At 35.2% G+C, this 24,643-nt stretch overlaps 2 protein-coding genes and 1 long non-coding RNA gene across 3 annotated transcripts in view; all 3 read left to right on the top strand.

Moving 5' to 3' along the window:
- Nucleotides 1–24,643, top strand: part of LOC142339563 (putative small nuclear ribonucleoprotein Sm D1) — a 179,917-nt gene that overhangs the window by 136,771 nt on the left and 18,503 nt on the right. The window lies entirely within an intron of this gene.
- LOC142339561 (chromobox protein homolog 5-like) lies at nucleotides 3,374–4,872 on the top strand. The gene is made up of 2 exons (XM_075389694.1): nucleotides 3,374–3,482; nucleotides 3,554–4,872. The coding sequence occupies exon 2, from the start codon at nucleotides 3,561–3,563 to the stop codon at nucleotides 4,473–4,475; it is 915 nt and encodes a 304-aa protein (XP_075245809.1). The 5' UTR covers nucleotides 3,374–3,482; nucleotides 3,554–3,560; the 3' UTR covers nucleotides 4,476–4,872.
- Nucleotides 12,460–13,834, top strand: LOC142340181 (uncharacterized). Its single transcript, XR_012759061.1, has 2 exons — nucleotides 12,460–12,660; nucleotides 13,270–13,834. It is a non-coding gene; the product is annotated as an uncharacterized LOC142340181 (long non-coding RNA).

The raw sequence follows: 24,643 nt of genomic DNA, 5'->3' as shown, positions 1-24,643 counted from the left end.
TTCTAATACTTTTTACTTATAAATGCATGAGAGAGTTATGGAAATATAAGCTGCGTTTAACCGAAATTCAGTTTTTTGTTGCCAGTTTCAGGTACATTTGTGCTATTGTTTTTGCAGAAGAAACTTTTGACACTATAGGCGGAGTCATCTAAGTATTTTTAACTGATTGTAAATAGCCACGAAGTGATAGCGGCTATTTTTGGGGACAGCGTTTTTTTTTACAATTCAAAGAATATGAATTTTATTGGGGCGCTGTTTTTTTTTGATGTGTTCACACATTTTTCAGTGACATTGATCTTTCAAATTGGATAAACAGGTAAAGCCCAGCTGGCATTAAGTTTCATTAGAGGCCCAAAGTGGGCTTCAATAGTCCGTCAAGTGCTATATAATCTATAGTGCTTATAATCTATTGATAGTAGTTTGATAGATCTTCTTTCAACAAATTTGACTTTTCGAGGAACTTCTTGATTTTTATGTTATCTAAATTGCTCTGATTCAGAATTTTAAGCGGCTAAACTCAACTGACTGGAGGTCTAATCAAAAGTGCTTCATAGTTGGTTTCTTATTCGCTCTTTTTTCTAAATCTTAGATGTTCACCTGGTTCTCGCAGTTTACAATTGAGCCATCGCCTACCTGTCTCTTGAGAGCAATTCGTTTGACGTCAGTTGGTTTTGTTGCTTCCATTTTTTGCTTTGCCTGCTTTCATTTTCTGTCCGAATTTTGTAAATTTTATGTAATAATTCAAATACGTAAAATCTCAAAACAAACTGAATTCCGGTGTTGCAGTGTAAATTTTGGGCTTTCTATTAAAATCTTTTATGCTAATAGTTGAGTATTAATAACCTGTTTTTAGCTCAGTTGCTCAGACACAATTTTTTTCACCTCAATAGTATTCAGAAAAAAACCTTATTTTGGGAAAAACAGCTCTGAAGACTGAAATCCTTTTTTGTGGAGGCCCTTAGGCTTTAAAAACTTTGGAAGGAAAATTTTAAACAAGGAAAAAATTTTAACATACTTGATTCTGATATTTTTGTTCTTTATTCAAGGTTTTATTGGTCTAATTGTTAAGGTGTTCTGATTTTTTGTTTAGAATAGCAGAATTTAATGCAGGCAGTTTAGCAAACGAGGAGAGCCTACAAACAGAATCGTAGAAGGTTAACCGTTGTCTCTACTTGTGTCTCTGCTTTTTGAAGATTTTTTGATTCACAGACCTGACCTTTTGATCTGGAAGGTTAGTGACCGGAAAAACGTTCTCGCTGGCATGTTGCTTTTAAGAAGGAGAATCGAAAGTTTGAAAGACTTTTTTGCAAACGCTAGAAATTACTCCCGAATTCAAGAGCTTGGCTTTTCTCTACAATTTTCTTTCATTTTGCGTCTTGCTGATGATCTGTTTATTTCGAACTATCAAATCAATTGTTTATTCACATGAAGCTTGGAACAGAAAGAAGGTCATCTTACTGTTAAAGATCATTTCTATCATGGGTAAAATTTTTCTTCAACTCGGCTTTTTTTTCAATCTATTTCTGATAAGTCATTTTTTACAGTTTAAGCTTAAAACGGTGTTACTTCAGAAATGTGAGTTTTTAATTTTTGTAGTTTTACAGTGGATTTAAGAATTGCGTTGGTGATTTGAGAGTGGTTGTTTAGTGAGAGCTGTACTTCCACTCTGATAGTAATTTCATGCATTGTTCCAAGAATGATAGTTAAAAAATTTGTTTTTGAGCTTGTTTTTGATTTTTTTTTACCTTTACTCCAGTAACGTCTTCAGACAGTACTTTTTTTTCTCAAACCTTGTAGTGTTTCATTGTAAAGTTTCATATTCTTATGAAAAAATGAACTTCAAAGACCGTCATATTTCTGCTAGGTTATTAGTTAATTGCAATTCTCTGGAAGTTGTCTCTGGTCGAGCTGACAAATACTGGCCACTAAAGTTTGCCATAAAATTTATATATCCTTAAAAGCTACTATGGAATCCAAGTTTATGCCTGAACAGTTTTATCTGTACAGCTCGACAAAACATATTGGATATCGCCTGAAAAAATTGTTTTTTGAAAGCTTTTTCTGGCAAAATTTGAATCGTCGAATGTTTTTCGAGTAGCTGTTACTTTCTTTGGACTTTTCATATAAAAATAACCATGCTCTACTGGTACTCCTGTCTGTTTTTATATGCTTCTCTGCTTCCAAATTTTTACCTTCTACGCTTTATATACTACGTTTGTGGATGATACGGGTCTGAACATTACGACACAAAGAGAAGTATTGACATTCTACGGGGTTTTTAAAGCTAGAGCAAGTTTGCTCATGACTTGAATTTTCACTTCTTTCGTTTTGAACATTTACCTGTTTTTGATTATTGACTTCTGTTTTGAACATTGGACTTTAACTGTAGCTTAATTTGTAATGTATAGTTATTAGGATCTGTTGGTAATATTCCAGGTGAAGAGTTCATTTTGAGATTTTTTGATCCTATATAAGTCACCCCTATTTATCTAAACTACAGACCCTCCCCCCCTCCAACTACCTGCCCTCCACACCTGCCTACATGCGCCCACCTACCTACACCCCCCCCCCCCAAACAACGCCCTCCCCCACCCCACCCCACATTCCTAACTAAAAATTGGTTGTTCCCAACTATATATTGCAATGTTTGTATTTTTTATATTTATGAAATAGGTTGGATCAATTGAAACGTTGTTATTGCACGTTTCCGGTATTCTACCGTATGTTTTTTATCCAAATTCTTCGCTTGACCGTTTTCTAATTTTTTGAGTGACTTTTACGCCCTTGACTTTCTGCGTTTTGCATGATCTAAAGTTCGGGTCTTTCCCATTATAGCCGCCCATGAAATTATAGCCCCCCATTATGGTATAATTACCGTGATTGGGAGGCTATAGGTTATCTGACCACTAAGCTGGGGGGTTGCTATAATGGGAAAGACACTCAAGTTCTCTCTCATTCACAATTTCAAGCAGCTGATCACAATTGGCGGCAATTTAATACTAAAAGTCAAATGGTAAGTGCGCCAAAACTGGTGCCATTTTATCGCTTTTAATTTTAGTAGTGGTATTTATTAACATCTAATGAATTTATTTGAAGCCCCCTAGTGAGTTTCGTAGTCGCATTCAGGCTCCCCCCTCTGACTGAAGCAACTCCCACTAGTCGTTTGAGAGCAATTCTTCCGACTGTTCTAAACGAAATCATAAGCTCCCAGTAAAAGGGTGTTAAATTGTTAAGCATGTTATTTTTTGCACGTGTTTCTCGATCAGTTTCATTTGGTGCCTAATTTTGGAAAGGTTGGTGAAGTTTTGCTTTAAGAAAACTTGATTGCTCTACTGGCGATCTATTTAATAAAATGTTTTTTTTTCATTTTAGCTTGGCATAAAATATAACTCTTATACATAAGTCGGATTTTTGAGGGAAGGGGAGCGGGTTGCCTCCTTCTGCCCCTCTAAGCTGTTTGGTATAATGTGAGAAAACAATTGGTAAGAGGGCTGCAAAGCTGCTTATTTTATTGGGTCAGTTTTCTGATTTCTAATTTACAGTGTTATTTCAGCTGCAGTATGGTTGGCAAAAAGAAAAGCCGAAAGCGCCATAGCGAACTTGCCTCATCAAGTGCGTCAGCTGATAATAGCGATGTCTCTCTAGGCAACAGTGACGTATTAGAGGTTGAAAAAATTATGGCAAAGAAATTCTATGACGGCAAGCCTCTCTACCTTCTAAGATGGAAAGGATACGATTCCTCGGAGGATACGTGGGAACCTCCGGAAAACCTAGGATGTCCGGAACTTTTGGACGAATTCGAGTTGACCCTGAAAAGAGCGGGAGCTGGGGACATAACGCGAGATGCCAACGAAAGTGTCGTGGAATGTGACCAGGCTTCGAATGCAAAGAAAGGCCCGGTTAAAACCCCCAACAAACAGCCAAAAAAGCCCAGAAAGCACAAGTACCAGGAGTTGCAACATGACTCCGTTTCGTTAAATGACGATGACCCTTTTCCTACACAAGTACCAGTCAGCTCCAAACAGTCCAATGATAGTGTTTTAGAAGGAACAGCTTCCTGCGTTTCTGTCGTTACTATCGATAAAAATTCAACTAGCCAAGACAAGTCGGGTAGTGATGCAAGCAAAAATGCAAGCTCAGAAGTTGTCAAATCAGAACCGAAAATTTTTCTGGACTCTGACGAATCTGCCTTAGAACGCGACATCGCATCAGGAGCCGCTGAGGCGAGTTCGTCCGTTGCGACTGTTCCGGCGACTGGCAACGGTCTCCGGGGGTTCCAACGAGGTTGCGAGCCAGAAAAAATTTTGGGAGCGACGGAAGCTGGTGGAAATTTGAAATTTTTGATGAAGTGGAAAAACTGTAGTAAAGTGGATTTAGTTACAGCTGAGGAGGCTGGCGAAAAATGTCCAAAACTAGTGATTGATTTTTATGTGAAACATCTTACCTGGTCTTCGAGACCTGAAGTGCATTCGTAAAAACTTGAAAAAGCAAAACTCACCTCATGTGCAAATTTCAAATTATAAAATAGCAAAAAGAGATTTTGTGGCTGTAAAATTTGATCTCGAAATTCTATTTCGTATATTTACCCTGTTCTTGAGTGATACCTTAACATCTCAGTAACTTTAATAGACTTTGACATTTTACCTATACAAACGTTCGTTAGACGTCTTGTCTTTTTGTTCCATAGTTAGAATCATTTCCATGATTTTTGATTTATTGATTCTGTAGTGCTTTCATTATTTATATAAATTGCTGTACATAATTTTTACGGAAGGGTTCTACAATTTGTTTTAGTGTCTTATTCATTACAACACTCAGTGATTCTATTTAAGTATGATTGCTGAGCAAATCTACAATTCATTTTCTTCATCAGTCGTTTTTATTATTAGACTGGACTTTTTGCACCGTTAAATGTAAAATGGAAAGAAAGTCCTGAATTCAGAAGCGCATTTGTTTGTTAACTAACTTCGGTTTAATCGACTCTCATTGTGTAACGACAGTTGCATAACTTATCGCTCAAAATATTTTTCAGCGCCCGATGGTTACAAGGAAATTTAATCAATGGCGAAACTTGTTTGGGATTAGGCTACTTTTTCCCAAAATATTTTCAAAAAAAGTAGGCAGAAAAGTATTTTAGTCGGCTAGAATGTCATTATTCAACTGCTCTAATTTCAACGTGAGTTGAATAAAAATTAACATTTTGATGCTGATAAATGCTGTAGTATGAATATTACCACGTGGTTGTGACGGCCATCGAAAAATTATTGAACTCAGGAGCGAAAAGTTATCAACCTCGAGGTAATGTTTTTAATCATTCCTCGTTGTGCTTACAACAGTTGCATAACTTAGCCACACAATAACTGATTAGTCTATCTTATTAGTCACCGCGTCAAGCAAACAGTGACGGGAAAAGATAGTCTAATCCCAAAGCGGAGTTTCGGGCGCTGACAAGTTTTCATCTATAAGTTATTCAACTGATGTTAACGTACTTAGAGTTGATTAAAATAGGTCTCATCGATTACACATTGAGGTAAATTATGACTTTTTCACGCGTGCGTTCTTCATTTTCGAGGCATCCAAGTTGCATTCTGACAATAAAGTTGGCTAATTTAATAGCGATTTTTAGTGAAAGTGAGTGCAAGCCATTGTAGATTAGTGGCTAAAATGTCAGACGGACATCCTGAAAGTACGGGGTTCGAACCCCTGTGGGGTTGTTTTCAGTCTCAAAACATTTCTAAGCTACGCGCTCTATAAATTAAATTGAGTCGCCTGTTATTCGAGAGCAATTTATCCGACTTAGTCAGTTCATTTTTCTAAGATTTTACTGTTCAGCTGGCCAACATTACACGGTTTGATCGAAGAAAGATGCCTATTAATACTGAAGGTTATATATGAACGGTGTTTAAAGCTGTCACGCGAAAAACCGAGAACGCGAAGGTTGAAAACCGTCATCATACACACCAAAACCTATTGCCACCATGTTTCCTAAGCCAATTATAAAAGTTATCTTGATAGCTAGGGAGGTTTTAAAGTATCGGAAAAATATTTTAATTAGCGGCTGCATATTACTTGCACCCCAAACGCAAGCCGCGTATTTTTACGTAATGATTTACTATGTTATGGCTTGTGCTCTGTAACTAGGGGGTTGCATAACGTACTGGGGCACAAACGGAAAAACTACAATGAACATTGCTTCGCTAATGCTGAAACAAGATTATAAACACAGTTTTTACCATCTACGTCAAAAACCGGTAATATACGTTTGCACATTAAATTTGCGATACATAAGACAAAGAATCTAATAAATCTGATAACAAAAACTCGATGCTACTGCAACTAGATGCTACAGATTTTTACAGAAACGTCTTATATAACAACTTAATTTTGTAACTGGTGGCATAAAATCACGGGTAGCCGAAACAGGGGTAAATCACTGGGGTAGCCAAAACAGAATAGATCCAAGTTTAATATGGGTTACGTAGGTCTACTTGAGGTCAACACAAATTTTTCACGTTCATCGGGAACCTCGCAGGGGCGTGAGATACTGAGTCCAAAATTTGGAGTGACTCTTGCAGAATCACGTAACTTGTAAAATTGAAAATTCCGAAATATCATTGACGTCAAATTTTGGCTATGTATATGGCATTGCAGACTGGCATTTTCATCACACCTATCACCGTGAATTAGCGGGATATGGACGAGTGCGAAGTTGAATCTATCACCTGAAAGACCTATTGTAATATATAGTATAGATTCGGTGACTCTGGTAAAACAGTAAAGTAAAGTTGGCATTAATCGAGACCTGCGTAGTGGATTGAGATGCAAACAGAATTTCGATGTAAATTTAAAAACCCCAACTTGAAAGTGATAAATTAATCACTAGACACAATAATCTGGTATTGTAGAACCTGGAAACGCCTTGATCTGGAACTGTGCACATGCGTGTTTCAGGTGTAGGTTTTGTGACTCTGCCTGAAGTCATTATCTTTGGGAGTTTTTCGAGAACCGCGTAGCGGCTCTGGTAAATAGACCCAAAATTTCTCAGTGAGTTCTGCGCAGTCACGTAAAATGATTGGATTTTCTTTATTTTTAACCGTCCACCCCCCCCCCCCCCCCCAGTACTTTATGCAACCCCAGTAACAGAACATGTGTCATTACATAGTATTTGATTATGTAGAAGTATGGCGCGTGAGTTGGGGGGGGCAATTAATTTGCATCCACTAAGCTGGGGAGGGGGGCACAAACTGAAAAGATCCCATTGATTAAAACGCCCAATTTGCACGTTTTAAAATCACGACCGTTTCTGGAAGTCAACTTATGGTTTAGGGTTTGTATATAGAAACTTCTGGTACTGTAGACATTCGGCATTTTAAAACATGCACGTGCGTGCTTTAACGTTTTTAAGGCTTCGGCAGTAAAATTTCACCTGCAGTTTTCAGGAGGTTGATCAGAAAAGATTTGTGCAGTACTCGAGATGCACAAATACAAAACAGACGATCAGTGGCTCGTCTTATGTACCCATTGGGACAAATTAAACAAAAAATTATCTTTTCCGTTTGTGCCCCCCCCCCCCAGCTTAGTGAGCGCATATTATTTGCGCCCCGCCAGAAGCACGTGCAATATTTTTACTTGATGATTTACTATGTAATGACAGGAGCTCTGTAACTGGGGGCGCATAACGTACTTATATACAAAACAATTTATGTACATCCGGAAGTGAAAGAAGTTATATACACAGTAAAAAGAGTTTGCGTTTAAAAAATTGAGTTTGAGAAGTTCTTGTTAAAACTGATTATTCTATCTAACTGTAGTAAAAGACATCCTCGGCTTCGGATGCACTCAGCCATTTTAAGTATCGTGGAGGACTTTTGCTGGCTCAACTTGACGTTTAAAAGTGATAATGTATCGTTTCCTTCGCTAGCCTCGTGGAAATTCTGTTAAAGGCGTGTGAAAAGTTCTTCAGGTAAGTATAATAGAAAATAAAAATCCAATGGGGAAATATTTAAAGTTCAATTGGCGTAGGTGGGACTCGAACCCACTCGTGGTGATGTTCTGTTTCTTCTAGTTGACAGTTCACTGCACTAAGTTGCATTATATAGGTGTAAGTTTTTTCGTTTCAAAGCTTTGTTCTTTCATTGTAAAAGTCGTCGCAAATTTGAAATGGAGATCGGCAAACTGATTTTAACGCTTTCGAACCAAAGCTCCCAGTTCTGATGTTGTGTTAGCGGACCGCGAAGTGTCATGTACAGGGCTAAAAAAAATTCAGCCTTCCTATCATATATATTAACTCCTCGCTTGATGCAATTATGGCTGGGGCTTAGATCGTTGGTCATGTTCTCGGATAATCCTCCTTCGATGCTAAAAAAGATTGAGATGACAGAATTGGTTAAGATTAATAAAGACAGGGAGATATACAATAAATAAAAGCGTTGTTTCTGACTGAAAAAAGCCTTAAAAAAATTGACAAAATTAAGAAATTGTTAAATAAAAGTGATACGCTAACCTAAACTTTAAAACCAATGAAACCGAGCCATGCGCAGCACAATTGTGAATGTTTTTGTTTGTTTTTGATCTGAGAGACGTTTTCTTGAGTTGAACAATCAGTTGAGTGTTCAGGAAATTAGTAAAATAGTAAGAAAGTAGAAATGAAAGGCATCAACAGAAGGCGCAACAGTTGGTCATTATATACGCCTAAAGACTTAAATGGCAGCTGTCATCTGTTCAACCCCGAATTAGCGAGCGGCTGGTTGAACAGATAAGAAGAAAGGAATACAAATGGGGGGTGCAAAATATTTCAGACAACAGGAAATGTTAGGTTATCTGACCACTAAGCTGGGGGGGGGGTGAATTATAATGGGAAAGATCCAAACTATATAACATTAACCTGTACAACTTGAGTGAAAAACATAAATTATGTTTTTAAATCAAGTTGTACAGGTTAATATTATATTGAAAAACCAATTTAAGAAAAAAAGAATGATAAAGCTAGAGACGTTTAATAACACTGTTCCCTTTCATTTATTCGAGATGTTTTTAAATCAGCAGTAATAATTCCTATAATTGGCCAAAGCCGGTAACAGACTTTTCGAATTGACCGCGAAATTAATCTCAAAATGAGTTTAAAACTTATAATAGTTTAATTCTATTAGAATCGGTCTGTACGATTTATGCTTACTGAGTACCATAATTTACACGATTCATTAAAAAGTTAACAAAGAAAAGATGAAACTGGATTCATTGCAGATTCAAACGTTTGACAAAGTTGAACTTTGATTGCAGTATCAACTATAAAAGTCTTGTATTGTAGCTTGAATAGAGGAGGACGCCGGTAGAGCCATACGGGCGCAGGAGCAGAATGTCATGAGATTTAAAAATTATATCATACCGTACTGAAGGTCTGCAAGTGGTCGCAACCCCGCAACCCCCCATGAGGGGAGGGGGCACGGAGAGGCCGAGAGTGGAGAGCAACTCGACCGTTCACCATATATAATCAGGCGACTAAAACTAAATAACTCGCCTTTTCTTAAATTTGAACTTTAAATTAAAGCAATCATATTATTTGGCTCATAAAATGTAAGAATTCGGCTCTGATTTTCAAATTATCTCATTTGTCTGCAGCAGTTTAGCTCTAATTCCTAGGTCCTCGGATTGTTTTTCAACGGAGCGTTCAATAGGGCCAATTAGAGGATTCTAAGAGATTCAGTTGATTCTAAGAGATTTGATTCTAAGAGATAACGGAGCTTTCAAAAAATTTCTCTTGGAGTAGTATCAAGGAAAACAAATCTAAGATCTTTATCTAATTTCCCTTAAAGGTTATTAGCGATATGAAAACCGCCAGAAAATTGGGCGGAAAATAGGTCTGCTGATTTGATTAGTTTGAAATTTTCAAAACACAATACGCCTTCCCAAAGTTGTAAACCATGAGAACGCTTATTCAGGATTGATTCAATTTTTTTTAAAAAAACTTTTGTGATGCCAGCCGTCTTCGTAGGTTTCCAAAAAAATTGTCGGTCGTTCATAATTGAATTAGAAAGGCAGGCTGGCCTAAATACTCAAACCCCAATTTCAAGCAGAGTTGACGCAATCAGCAGTCCAAATCCTTTTTGAATTTAATTACTCGGTAGTGGAAAATGCAAAAATTTTAAAGGTAGAGTTCTGTGAAATTGTAGAATTGAAATTTTCAATATATATATATATATATATATATATATATATATATATATATATATATATACAGTACAGTGCTATGAGTGGTATCATTGGAAAGCTTGTCAAGAGTAGAATATCAAAAGAAAAGGACTTTTTTGTCCAATTTTACAAGGAGTTACGGTGGTTGATCTAGTTGCAAACAATACGCTCACTTCTGTTGTTTTGTTCATACTTCTCTCAATTTTTGCAATCTGCTTGAAATTTTCATTCTAGATGAAAGATTTACTGAATTGATCGAACCAACTCTTTTAGCTAAATTTTTGCAAAGAAAAACTTAAAAATTTTGCAAAAAATTTTGAAATTATAGCGTAATTTTTTTCATTTCATGAAAAATGGCATCAAATAAGATTTTTAGCCCTCTTTGTTCAAAATGACTGGTAATGTAGACATGAAAAAGCTGAAACGATAATCGTTTACCCAGATGAAGGCTCTGTTTGCCTCTTGCTCCTAGGGTGTTGTGGAACAAATTGGCGGCTTTTCCCTAATTTGTATCGGTTATCAAAATGTATCACTAATTTGTAGATATATTAAGAATTTTTTTCTCCAGTTCGTTCATTTGTTAAGCAATCATTTGACACAATGACTTTTTTAACGGCCCCACAGTGGTAGCAAGCCTAGTTGTGGTGTCCCCATTGACTTTGCCTCAAAATTAGAATTGAAATGTCGTTTGATCTGTCCGTTTAATAGTTTTGCAATTATCTTCGTCCCAATAACAGAGATTTCATTAGAGTTTTCATTGTTTTCATCTAGTGAATTGAAGTAAATGGGGGTCCCATTTACGTTAAAAAACGGCCAATAATAAAAAATATGATGTTTTCTGATTAGGACTCGTGGTTCTTATGGCTTCTAAAATTTTTTCGTAAATTTTTGAAATGTAAGCAGTCAAAGATCTTATTTTCTATCTAAAAAGCTATTAGGGAATTTATCTAATGCTTTCGGTTAATACGTAATGATTTGTCGCCATTATAGCTCGATTTTTATCCAGAAATCGTCATTTACTTTTGGTTAATTGATTGTTTGGTCCATTCAGCTATTCTGGTATTATTTGAAACACTTATTTAATTTATTGAAAAAGAAACAATAATAAAAATAATTTTTGTCTAATTACGGATTTAAAAAACTCAAAAATTATTTGGACTGTTATTGCGCACTGTTTCCTCTTCAAAAATTTTTGCGTTGTTGAAGTTTTTATTTTTACAGACCAAAAACATTCACATCCTTTTGCATCTCAATTATTCGAAAATAAAAATTACGTTTATTTGAAGGCCAAAAAATCAATTAATACTTCAGTGAAATGTGAAATAGATTATGATTTTACGTTTTTGGATTTTTAATGTTGATTGCAGACCAAATTCATTTCATTTTGCAATCTCAGTTACTGGAAAATCATTTTAACGTGTAAATGAAGGCCAAAAATCAACTTTAGGTTTTCAGTGGAGAGTCCTTGGTTTTAGCCTTCAACACTGTTTGCGTAAAGATAATCATAAACTTTTCTGTTGTCCCTGTTTTCGTTGTATTTTTTGTAGTCTTTTGTCTGAGCCTCAGTGATGACATGTCTTTTAGGCAGTAAAAATGGATCGCTTTTCTGTGTTTTCAAAGCATGTGGTTGCTATTATGATTTTGAACAAAGTTGATTTGAAAAATTTCAAATTTTTTTCAGATTTGCGATTTTTCTCCCATTGTGTCAACTTGTAGCGTTGTTTCAGCAAATTGACAGATCATATACCATTCTATTTTGATTCTAGTCTCTAATGCTCTTGTTACATATAACATTTTTGGCGTTGAAAGAAGGTGCAGTTGATTATATTCAATGTTTATAGTGAATAGATTGAGATTTTAAAGCATTCGACACGGTTATCTCTCAATAATTGAAATTTTGATTTTTGCGTGTATTTGTTTTTTTTTTGTATTCGTAAGAAAGTTTGGATAATTAATGGTCGGAATGTTTTCTTTTGATGGTATAAATGAGCGCATTTTTATATAGGTTAGCTGGGGCTATAGGTTATATAACCACTAAGCTGGGGGGGGTCCTAAAATGGGAAATATCCCAATTTTGTTTAATTGTTGCTTTTCACAATTTCCATTCCTTTATGTTGCTTGCGATGTGGTTTAGCTCAATATGTGAACAAAATTTATAAGGAAAAAAATTATTTTCGTCTTCTAGTCCGATCGTGCAAAAATTGGCAAAGATCGAAAATGGGACAAATAAGTCACATTTAAAGTCAAGTATATATTTGGAGGGATTTTGGGGATTGATCTCACCAGAGGATTTTAAAAAAATCATTCTTGGCGAATAAAACGTACGTTCAACTTGAGCAAGGAAAAGAAAGAAAGAGCTTTGAATTGAAATGCATCCAAACGTAATTGGTGTTCTCTGCTTGACCACATTAGTCGGATGGGTGGTGGGTTCTGATGCTCTGGAAGAACAAAATGAAAAAAGAGGCAACAAAGGTGACTGATTTGTTCCTTTTTACACAAATTGAGCAATCATTGTTTCTGGTCAAACTTCGACGCTTTATTTAGGCTTTAAGTTTAAATTTACTACGTTAGATGAGAAACTATTCTGATCAACAACACATCGGATATTTTAATTGCTGTCAGAATTCACTTTCTAATAATAATAATAATGACAATAACCGCAATTCTCATCGTAACTGTGGAGTTTTTTCGATTTATAAAGATAACAAAATAAAATTTGACCGAAAAAAATTGAATTTACGATTGGTTTCTGTTCATAGTTAACAGTAACTTAGTGGAGTATAATGAACATTTTTTTCTCATTCAAATTCTTCCAATCACGTGACTTGCAGTCACGTGACTGAACTGTTTCATAGATTCTCCCCTCTCACTAGGTGAGATTGAATGAAACCAGGGTCACCTATTAGCTGTGCGAATATTTTGTCAACGGTTGACTCAACTTAAGATCAATAGCCTACTTTAACATTACTCTTAAAATGAGTGTTGAAATCATAAATTTTTCAGTCATAGAGTAGACATGTAATTTTCGGAATTCGTGCATGGAGGTCATTAGATGAGGCAGGTATGTTAAATTGTTCACAGATAGTGCCGGGTGCATATCTTGTCGAATTGGAATGTCCACTGCAAAGGCAACAATTGAACCCCTCATCGGAGAAGTTGCCCTGGGGGAGCTGTCCAAATATTGTAACAAACTAAAGAACGGAGCCGAAAAACAACTCTGCAAAAAATTTGCAGACGAAGATTTGCATACACTTCTTAAAATGATTTTGTCAATCTTTGAACCAAAACTGTTTTGTGATCTTGTAGATGCTTGCTAATAATATTCAAACATGATCTTTAGACGCGAACAACTAAGTAGGTATGTTATGATTTTTTAATTTTGATGTGAATTGTACAAAAGTTTTAAGATTTGAATTTTTATGGCGTTGGCAGTAAATTTGAAAATTTTGAAAGCCGTGAGTTATAATATAAAATGGAGTCATAAATGTTGCCAAATAAAATAATCTCGGTTTTGTTCAAAATATTTCTGTAGAAATGAGGGAAAATTTTCCATTGCGGTTTTTTTTCACGCCAAATTGGAAGTTATTCAATGCATAATAAAGATTTATATCGCTTATTTAGTTGAAATAAAATTCATTTTCCAGCATTCAGTATTTTCCCTATTTTTCTAAATTTAAAATAAACAGATTCAAAGAATATTACTTTACATAGGACAAGGAGGCTCTGAAATGTGCGTTTGCACATAATGTTCCGACACCTCTCATCCACGTTTTGAAAACGGGATGGCCAAAAACCCGAACAAATCACAAGCTTTCAAATAAGAACAATAACTTTTATTAAATTGAAACTGCCCAGGAAATTAAATATGCTTGTTTTCAGTGAAACTGAATCAAAAGACGACAAAAACATCAAATACGGAATACTGACAGAACTCAAAACTTCACAAACAATTTCTCGAAGACACAGTGCTGAATCAATAAGACTATAAGACATCGAAAACCATTAAAAATGTGAAATTGAGGAAAAAAGTTGATATTTTTGTTCTTGTCTCCTTTAATTTTAATAGTCTTTTTTGAAAAATACAGGAAAAAGAACCAGAAAAATTGACCAGACTCGAGAACTCGCGAAATTCATACGAAGACACACTTCTCAGCTCACTCAAAAAAAACCGAAAGCGCAAACATAGTTTAGACCGACAGAAAGTTGATGAGTTCTGTCAAAATGGAACTAAGTTCCCTGTCGACGAAAATGAGAACAAAAGTTCCGACGTGCAAAAATATTTTCTTGAAAAAAGAAAACTAATTGAAAGTCACTAAAATCGTTAGCTAAAAAATTATTGCCGTAAATACATTCATTTAAACATACATAGACGCAAATAAGGCTTTGAAGTGTCAGGAATATGCCGTACAGCAATAAAAGAACGACATTTAGAGACGAATTTTTTTATAAATTGAGAGAAAAGTTTCTCAGCCGTTAAAGCTGTAAGCCTTTCACTGAAATACTGAAAATGTTCTATTGCAATTTTTCATTGCAGGTTTAATTTATGCGTAATGCGATAAATTGAAAAAGATACAACCTCAAATATATGCAAATATGCAAAAAAAATCACAAAACATTTTGAAAGTTCGTTGTACGAAAGCCAAGGAACCATTAGTTATAAAAAAAAACATTTTAAAGAATATCTCTAGAATCACTTAGAATAAAAATCTCCTTGTTTTTATTTTGAATATGTTGCATGAGGTTACAAAGATTTCCAAAAAAATGAAAGAAAATAAAAAATAATGCTAAGAATGTAAATTGGTATAACTTTAAAACTTAACTGACATCTTCTCAAAATCAATTATATTCAAAATCCTAAGGTGCATAAAAACAGAAAGCAGTGCTTATGTCCATTTATAGCTTATGCAGAACCCAATTGAATCGTTTGTTGAAGTGACGAAGTCATGAGGCTGCAAAAAAGAGCGACAAATGAAAGAAAAACAAAAGCAGTCAATTGGAACTTACGAAAACACACTTTCAAGACCAAAAAAAATGAAATATGAGCTCTTCTCTGAAGACAACATATATTTCCGTTTGACCTGATGTTGCTGTTAGTAGGATCTGCCATTATTTGAGTTTTGATTTGAAACCATTCTCGTTGGTAATCAACATAAAACACAAAAATTCGAAAATATTTTGAAGGAAAGCTCACTCCAAATTATTCCCAATAGTTTTTGGTTTTAAGAAACCAAGATAAATCCAAATTAGCCCAAATTTCCCTAGGCGTCTTACTAAACAATTAAGGGTTCCATACGTTTGCTAAAAAGATCGATCTGCAGATGAAATATTTCAATAGACCAAAAATAAATGATGCATTTTGCATAATTAATGTGTTAACTTTTCGAAAAACCGGCAAAGTTTTTTTTTCGGAATACATGTACAAAAAACGAGAGTACAACTAGCTTTGTCGGACTTTTAAAAGATTATGAGAGCGAGTGTTAGGTCTCTACTGTTGGCGTTTTTAACAAAGTGGTTTAAAAAATCGTATTTGAGTCATTTTTGATTTAAAAAGTCTGAAATTTCAGAAATTTACTATTCACACTATTCACACAAATTTAAATGTCGATAACTCCCTGTGAAAAAAGAAAAATTTTTCGATTTCATGTTCTAAAGTGGACGGGTTTTCTAATGATATCAGTCTCAACTCTCTAGGACAGATATATCGATCGGCCAAAATTGACTGAACCAAAAAAAAAGGATTTGAATATGTTGTTCCTCCCCCAGAAGTGGGGTAGGAACAGTGATACTATTTCTGTTCTTGTGTGGTTTTTGAATTTCATTTGCACAAATGGATCTCAAAACGAGCCATGTTGATACATAATTGAGTTTTTCAATTTTAAAAACAACTTAGTGTTAGAATTAATAAGAGGCAAAAAAGAAACAACGAAATTTTACTGCAAAAAGCAAAAGCTCGTGCAATTTATGCACGTTTTCTAAAATATTTTGTTTTTGTTCAAAAAAGTTCTCATAGTTGTTGTGGTGTTAAAAATCGCTTTTAAAGGCCCGGACCCTAGTCCCAGGACAATTCAGCGCTGAATCTTTACATTCCCATATTAACTAACAAAATCAATTCTGAATCAGTACATTTGCAGTCCATTTTTAAGTTTTTATGAGCAAGACAAACTCAGAAAAACTTTTTTAATCATGATTTTGTACTTGACAGATTAAACTTGATTTTTACCATGATCAGACAAAATTCATGCAAATTTTGAAATTTTCGATTTCACCAAAAAAATTGTACATGAAGCAATTGAATGCAAAATGGGGTCCTCTACGCCGTAAGGACACGTTACGATAGATTGATCCAGTAACAGATAGATCCAGTAGATACAGTAGATCCAGGGGTTGCGACACCCCCCCCCCCCACCACCACCACCACCACCACGGATTCTTTCCCCACTTTCATAGGCGTTTATTTCAATTTTGAAACTAGCAAAATGTGAACTATGGACACGGCGGTTTTGTCCACAATTCGGGAAATGGAAGAGGAGTTCAAGGCAATGGTGCTTCCGTGAACGGCGGTGACGACGATGGTGTCCCCAGATAGGGAAATCGAAACGCCTCATTTTGAATAGAAAACAAGATGGGAGGGGAGAGAAGGGGTGTTGGATATGTGATACGGGGTGTGGATTTGTGGAACGAGGGGTTGGGTGGGGGGGGGGGTGGATTTGTGGCACGAGGGGGGGTTCCAGGTACTTACAGTTTCCTACAGTTAGAGTTACCTACAGTTCCAGTTACTTACAGTGACCTACAGTTCGAGGGGGGGGGGGGGGGGGGGTCCCTGACCCGGGTTATTCGGACCAAGAGACGGTTCGTTATGTTAGTTGTCAACTGAGAGTTATCAACTGGTAGTTGTCACTTTTACTCAGCCAAGAGAACAGATTCTGTTTACTTTGACTCCACGTTTTACAGGATTATTCTGTTTCGAAACAAATATTTTGAACAATGGTTTATCAGATTGAAGTGTTTTCAAAAATAACTGGATAGAGAGAGAAAAAAGATAAATTAGATATAAAAAATAAATATAATAAATATAAGATAAATAAGATAAAAAAAAGATAATAAGAAAAAAAGAATAAATTCAGAGTATTTTCATGCTGAGTTTTTTCTGATATTTTTTTCCAGGCTGATTTTTTGTTCTGAGCAGTAATTCCACAGTCTGATTTTGTCATGTAGTTCAGAACAAATTCAGAGAAACTAGGTTGTCCTGATTTTTTACTCTGATCAGCCTAATTTTTGACATGATCATGATACTTGGCAGTCCAAAATTCAGAACAAAAGTTATCATGATTCAGCGCTGAAAAAATAATTTAGTGTAGTCCGGGGCTCTAAGTTTTTTCCGATAAAGCATTGACCTTTTTCAGAAAATGTCAAGCTGGTAATCTGGTAATTTCTAAAGCATCAGTGTAAACCTTTCCTTTTATTTGGAGATAGGTAGTCAACAATTGCCATAAAAAACTCGTTGTTGATACCTAGTTTGCCTATGAGACAATGTGGCTAGCACGCTAGGAAGATAAATCAGAATATAATTCTTTACTTATAAAGGACAATTTTTTCAAGTATTAGTTTTCGGCACAAAAGCTTTCATTGTTAAATATTTCGAAATATAAGAGTGGAATCTTAAAATGTGAAGATTTATTTCTTGAAAATAAATTTTTCTATGCAAATGCTTAACATTTTTTGATTGATTTCAAAATTATGTGCAACTGTTCATACCTGTGATTTAATGAGGAGTTTATAGTCATCACTGTTTAAGTATTATATAAAAATTGTTCTTGTTATCAAACCGAGTGATAAATGTTTAAAAATGATGTACAGTGAACTAGATAGAATGATGATGGACTGAAGTTTTTTTGTGGCATGTCTTTATTTCACAAAATTAAATGATCTTAATCTGCTGACGACAATTTTCAAGTTTAGTCTGCCACAGCTAGAATGTGGAGTGAACGTCGGTACAATAGAAGTGCTGGACAGCAAGGGAAACCAATCTTAATATCTCAATTAATCTGCACCATCAAATCTATTTTTGAGTGTTGAGGTTTTTTGACGGTGTACATTCGCTCCTTGCCGAGTTCTATTCTTATGTTTATGTTTTATCCTCTCTCCGTCGCAGATAACTACCACACTAAAAAGTTTGTTGAGAGAACGGAGCTTTGTTATTAATAAGACTGGCTTAAATGCCAAGGGATCAGATCCGCTTGAGCTATGCAAGGGCCGCAATTAACTAATGAGATGCTCCAAATGAAAATAGGAACGAGATGCAAGTAATTAAGAAAGTAGCTAAACGCCAGGAGGGATGTCGTACGTCAAAGTACAGAGAAGGTATTTCCGAGGCAATTACCAGCGTTTATTTTGGTTAGTGATTTGCGTCGCGAATGAGTGATTGTTCATTTGGACTTAAATCAAATTATTCAAATTGAACGCGTTTCAATGTTGGTTTCGCGTCGCGAAAATCGGAGTGTTTTTTTGGAGCAAACCACTGCTACTTGTTTATCTCATTTAGTTTAGCCGTTAGTTTTGCAATTTAATAATTTTAGAAGAGAGAATTCAAATATTGAATTATAAGATTGAGAGCCAGAAATAGGTAAAATTTGAAGGTCTGAAATGAAACTGCAAAATTGATCCAGATCACATACTGAACTGAACAGATCTGTAAATAAATTTACAGACAGGATAAACAAAACTGGACAGACACTGAGTCATACTCAGAAATTAACGGAATGAAAAGGCATCTCCAAATTAGGAAACATAACAAATTACTGAAGTTAAGATCAACTGCATCATTTAAATTAAAAAAAAATTGAAAATATAATTTTGAACTAAGTTAAGAGGATGGTAGTAACTTTTGCACCACATTGGTTTCCGACAAATTTTAACGTTTCATTTTAAATGATGAGCTGAAATTGACATTTGAAATGACAATAACAAAATGCTTATATGCTCAGGGTGAAAAAATTTTAAGGGACCTAATTTGTCGCAAGTTCAAAGTGGAGCAGAATTTAAAAACATCAGAAGATCATTTAAGAACAATTTAAGAAGATGGTACTAACTTCCGTTGCACATCTACTCTTGGACAGCAAAAAAAAACAATTTTTTAATTTGTTTAGTTGAATTATAACAGAAAATTAATAATATATCCGCTGGTTATCGTCACCAATGTTACATCAAATTAATTTTAAAAAATTTTAGCAAACGTTTTTTGTTCAGTGGTTATCAAAACTAGACGCTTTTTGCATGCAAGATCGATATTGACTGTTTATCGCAATTTGGAGAGCTTTTCGTCTGTACCGGATATGCCCGTGTTGGAGAACAGGACCAGGGTTCGATTTTTATGTCCGGCGTTGCTGGTGGTTGTTGAGCTAAATCTTAAATGGTTGCAACAATGAATCGTTTGTCGCACCGTTGTTTTCTTTCGAAATTTTTGTTGCGAAAAGGCTCTAGAACCTGACTCTTGCATTGTTGGGGAACATATTGCTAATGATTCATTGGAGATATCGAATCAATAATTTCTGGAGAGGACCGTTTTCTATTGAAGGATTCCTTCAATTTCAGAGCTGCTGCTTCTTTGGGACGATTAGGTGCTGGCGGCATTCTCGGCATCATTTAAATACATCTGTTAAATTAAAAATGAATAGTTTTGAGCTAAGTTAATAAGATGGTACAAACTTAACTGATGAACTGGACGAAGTATTTGAAATGATAATAAAAATTGCATATAAGACCCGGGTGAAAAATTTTGTCGGGATCATTTGCTTCGCAAGTTCAAAGGTGAACTAAAAATGGGGCATTAATTTTTCGTTTTAGGGGCAAAAAAGCTGCTATATATCTAAATTCTTTGGGTTTTTTATAAATAATTGACTTGCACAAGAAAATTGAACGAGAAAAATAACTCCTGAAAATAATCGCAGTTGTGTCTAAAGATAAATTTAAGTGCACGTAAAAACACCCGGGTGGAGAAATTATCTGAAAATTATATAGCAAATGCACTGAACTGTCAAAATTGTTGTAGCAAAATTCACATAAAATGCGCTGAAACACTAGTAATTGCGCTGAATTGACAAACTTTGCCAAGCAAAAACATAACATTTTCATAGGCAGCAGTAATGCGCAAAAAATTTCTGCGCTGAAATTTCATTGAATTTCTGCGCTGAATTTCAATTGATTTTTTTCCAAAATTGCACTGCATTCCAGTGTCTTTGAATGAACTATTATCTAAAAATTTGCGCTGAATTTTTGAAATTTCCACATCATGAAATGCACTGCAACCAAACAGGTTTCCAATTATTAAAAAAAAATCTATTCCAATCAACAGAAGTTAGCTGGAGACCCATTAACCTTAACCTGCTTTAACGCGTGGTTGTAATAACAATTCTCATATAGCTCAAATCTTTTTATCACAAAATTCAGTTCAGAAAAAGTTAAAATTTTAAAAAGCTGTCTAGAAGAAAGAAAAATTGACGCCCCATATTCAGATCAGACAGTTTTTTTAAAATTTGGGCTTCATTGATTAAAAAGGAATTGGCTCATTTCAAAAAAATGAGTACAACTCTTAGAGTCTCTAAGATTAGGAAGTGGAAGTTTGAACGAAAGATTTATTTGATGGGCGAAATACCAATTGAGGATAAATTGTATCACTACTAATCTTTTTTTTATTTTAGCAAAGTGGCATCAAACACAGCAAATTGTTTCAAAGATTATCATTGTCCCCGGGTCGAGGTGTCACCGCTAAAAATCGCTAAAAGATGTAAGATTTGCGGTGAATTTGAGTACAAGTCTAAGATTTGCGTTCAATGCCATGAATGCGGTGAAAAAAAACTTTTAAGCGGTGAAAAATTTTTTTTCAGCGGTTAAGCGGTGAAAGAAAATTTTTCACCGCTACAAGCAGGATGCGGTGAAAAAAAATTTTTCACCGCTACCACCAGAATGCGGTGAAAAAAAATTTTTCACCGCTACCAGCAGAATGCGGTGAAAAAAAATTTTTCACCGCTAAAATCGCAAATCTTTTAAAACTTTACCGCTCTAATTTCAACGCTTATCTTATATTCACAGGAAATATCATTGAAGTAAGTGACAGATTGCGCAGTGGAATACGAAGTGGGTCACACGCATGAGGTAGAGGTTCGAACCCTTGTACGTCAGTTTCTTTTTTGTAAGAATTCCGGTGAATGCGGTGAAAAAAAATTTTTCACCGCAAAATTCAACGCTATTCTTACAAAAATTCACCGCTTTCAGCGCATTCAACGCTAAAAGATGCGGGCGCTTTGCGGTGAAAAAAGTTTTTTTTCACCGCTATTCACCGCTAATCTTACATTATTTTTTGTCAAAACCTCGACCCGGGTCGCTTTTTTCATCGATTTATTTCCTTCCTTTTTTTCTTCGATTGTTTTTCTTGCGTTCTTCAGTTAATCATCCGCAAAACGATATACATTATCTCAACCAATTAGTGAGTTATCAATAGCTCTTTGAGACTCTGCAAGACATGCCGTAAAATTCTAAAGCAAATCCAAATCACTATGGGCCATTGGTCTCGTCTCTCCTTTGACAGTGTTAAAGTGGCAGCGTTTAGTTGTTTTTTGGCTTCAAATGAACTGGTTCTAATCAAATTTCATATCAATTAAACTAAGATACGAGAAATTTTTGTTTTCAATGTCTGTTTTCGTAAATTTATTCTTTCAAAACATTTTAATCACGTTCTAGTACCCGGGTCGAGGTTTGGCGGTGAAAAACTGTAAGAAATGCGGTGAAAGCGGTGAAAAAAAAATAATTTTCACTGCGTATTTCTTACATCTTTTTTTGCGGTGAATGCGATGAACTTTTTTTTCACCGCGTTCTCAGTATTATTACAAAAAAGAATCGTCCCTACACGGGTTCGAACCTCTAGTTCGAACCTATAGTCCTGCTTAGTCCACTGCGCAAACTTTTACTTGCATCTTTAAAGTTTCTTGTGAATTTAAATCAGATTGAGTAAACTTTGGAAATCATATGCGGTGAATTTTTGTACGAAATGCGGTGAATTTTGCGATGAACTTTTGTAAGAAATGCGGTGAAATGCGGTGAATTATTTTTTTCACCGCATTCACCGCTTTCACCGCATTTTTTACGTTATATTTTTTTGCCACAGAATTTGATGCGGTTAATTTTTGTAAGAAATGCGGTGAATTTTGCGGTGAATTTTTGTAAGAAATGCGGTGAAATATTTATTTTCACCGCATTCACCGGTATCACCGCATGTCTTACAAAAATTCACCGCATTTCTTACAAAATTTTACCCAAAAACCTCGACCCGGGTATAACTATTTGGTTACTATTAAAAGTACTGGGCTACAGGAGATACGAAGTTTCATCCAATACGAGTTAATGGTTTTTCGTTGTAGCCGGTGACAATCAGTTCTTCTGTTTTTTTTACTATTTCCTTAAAAACTGTCTTGGTACTTTCTTTTATATGAAACTGAAAGTTGGTAAGTGTCTTTGATTTCCTTCATTTGAAATGATATAAAACGTGTTGATTTTTATTCTTCACTTTTCATTCAGCTATTTTGCAAAATTAGATGGATTTAAAAACGTGATTTGCTAAAAAAAACACTGCAATTGTATAATACTGCAGACGTTTACCAAATCAACTACTGGTGAAATTTCTTTGCTTTCAATTTTTATCAGCATGCGTTCATTTATCATGCAGATGCTGTTGATTGTTCTAAGATAAACATGAACTCATCTAAAAATTATGCCATGCATTTTAATGTATCTTGCAAAATATAACATAAAAGTGTACTTCATCATAATCATAACTGTCAGTATTGTTTGAAATTTGATTTATTTTCAGTTGATATTGCGTCTCGTTTTTACGCATAATTGTGAGAAAAAATTTTTCCGGTAATGAGAAAAAAACCGTCCTTTGCCAAATTTTTCCGCCCAAAAATGAAATTACAGCTCAGAAGGCTTCCATCTTTTTGGCCTGCAATGGGATGCCAAGGGGATTCAACTCACAGTATGGGGGAAACGTATGTCCATTCACAGTTCCTACAGTTAATTGATTTTGCTTGCTGAGAAAATTTCATTGTAAACCCTTGACTTTTAATCTGCAGCAGTAGAAACATTGGATGTACACTTCCATCATATCAGAGACTGAGAAGACACTATTCTCTTTTATACAGAGAGAACTTCATTAACTATAACCAGCCTATTAGTTAGATACACCATGTGTATACTTTTGACTCCGGTACTGTACTTTATTACCACCGTAAAAAGAATTTTATCTTCAGTGTTTTACAGAGTCGGTTAGTCCGAAAGATATAGGTAAGCCTACATCGCGCGCAGAAATAAGTAGCTCTAGCTCTTTACACTTTAAGGCTGTAAAAGGAGCCCACATCGGATCTGCCTTAACTTGGGCGACCAGTGAGTTAACAAACTCTAACCGTAAAAAGAACTCACACAAAACACCCTTTTCTCTCTTGAGAAAAAACTTAGAACTAGATTACATAGCTTTTTGTTATTTATCTACTTAAAAATTAGGAAAAAGGCAAGCACATCCCCAAATAAAAACAAAACTACTAATAATTAAACACAGATATACGAAAAATGGATCATTACGTTGATCAACCTTCCTCTAACGTTCCAACACATTTGGACAAATTACAACTGGCTGTTCTTACACAAGAGAACAAACGCTTAACACGTGACAATTTACCCTTTTAAGTTAAACACTATCAACACCAAGATAAATTAAATCTACTTTTAAACACAGCAAAACAACTCAAATACCACTATTTTGCAGTAGAGCAACAGCCTCTCCTCTCTTTACCAGAAAAAGCATAACAAGTTTCACGAACTGCCTTTCTTTCACTTGAGTTGAAATTTATGGAGCTCAACGCACAAACGGCTCAGTTCTTTTCATTTATGATCCTCTAGCAAACACATATACTCTTTTATATATGACACTTTATTGAATCCACTATTTGATACACCATTTGAATTCCTTAACGGAGTATGGTCAGAAAAACAAATTTTAGATAGAGGTGTTTTTCGAAAATATTGTTTTGAATTTCTTAATCGCCTTGCATCCACCCATAATGCTAATGCACCACAATCACGGAAAAAGAACGTAAACAAAATCGCTCGGCAGCAAATAGAAGCCTTCACTCACCTTCTCAAAACATGCGCAAGTTCTGTAAAATAAGCAGACCTAGACGGTGAACATTTTTGATTCTTTTACTTTTTTATCTTGGTGTATACACAGATTTTGTAAAAGTTTGGTATGACACATCTTTCCAGCTACATAACTAATAGCGGACACATTTCCGCAAATACTACCTAAACTGACTGAGACACTCCAATATATTTACGATTCACACTGGTTTCCATAAAATTTCATAAATATTCCGGAAATATCATCAGAAACTATTCAAAAACTAACCAT

The sequence above is a fragment of the Convolutriloba macropyga genome, chromosome 5 (assembly GCF_964194025.1).
Source record: "Convolutriloba macropyga chromosome 5, txConMacr16.3, whole genome shotgun sequence".
Taxonomy (NCBI): Eukaryota; Metazoa; Xenacoelomorpha; order Acoela; family Convolutidae; genus Convolutriloba; species Convolutriloba macropyga.
This window is presented reverse-complemented; position numbering and strand designations above follow the sequence as displayed.

What these genes read in the sequence shown, in the direction of transcription:
- LOC142339561 (XM_075389694.1), top strand. Translation starts at nt 3,561, where the DNA reads ATGGTTGGCAAAAAGAAAAGCCGAAAGCGCCATAGCGAACTTGCCTCA.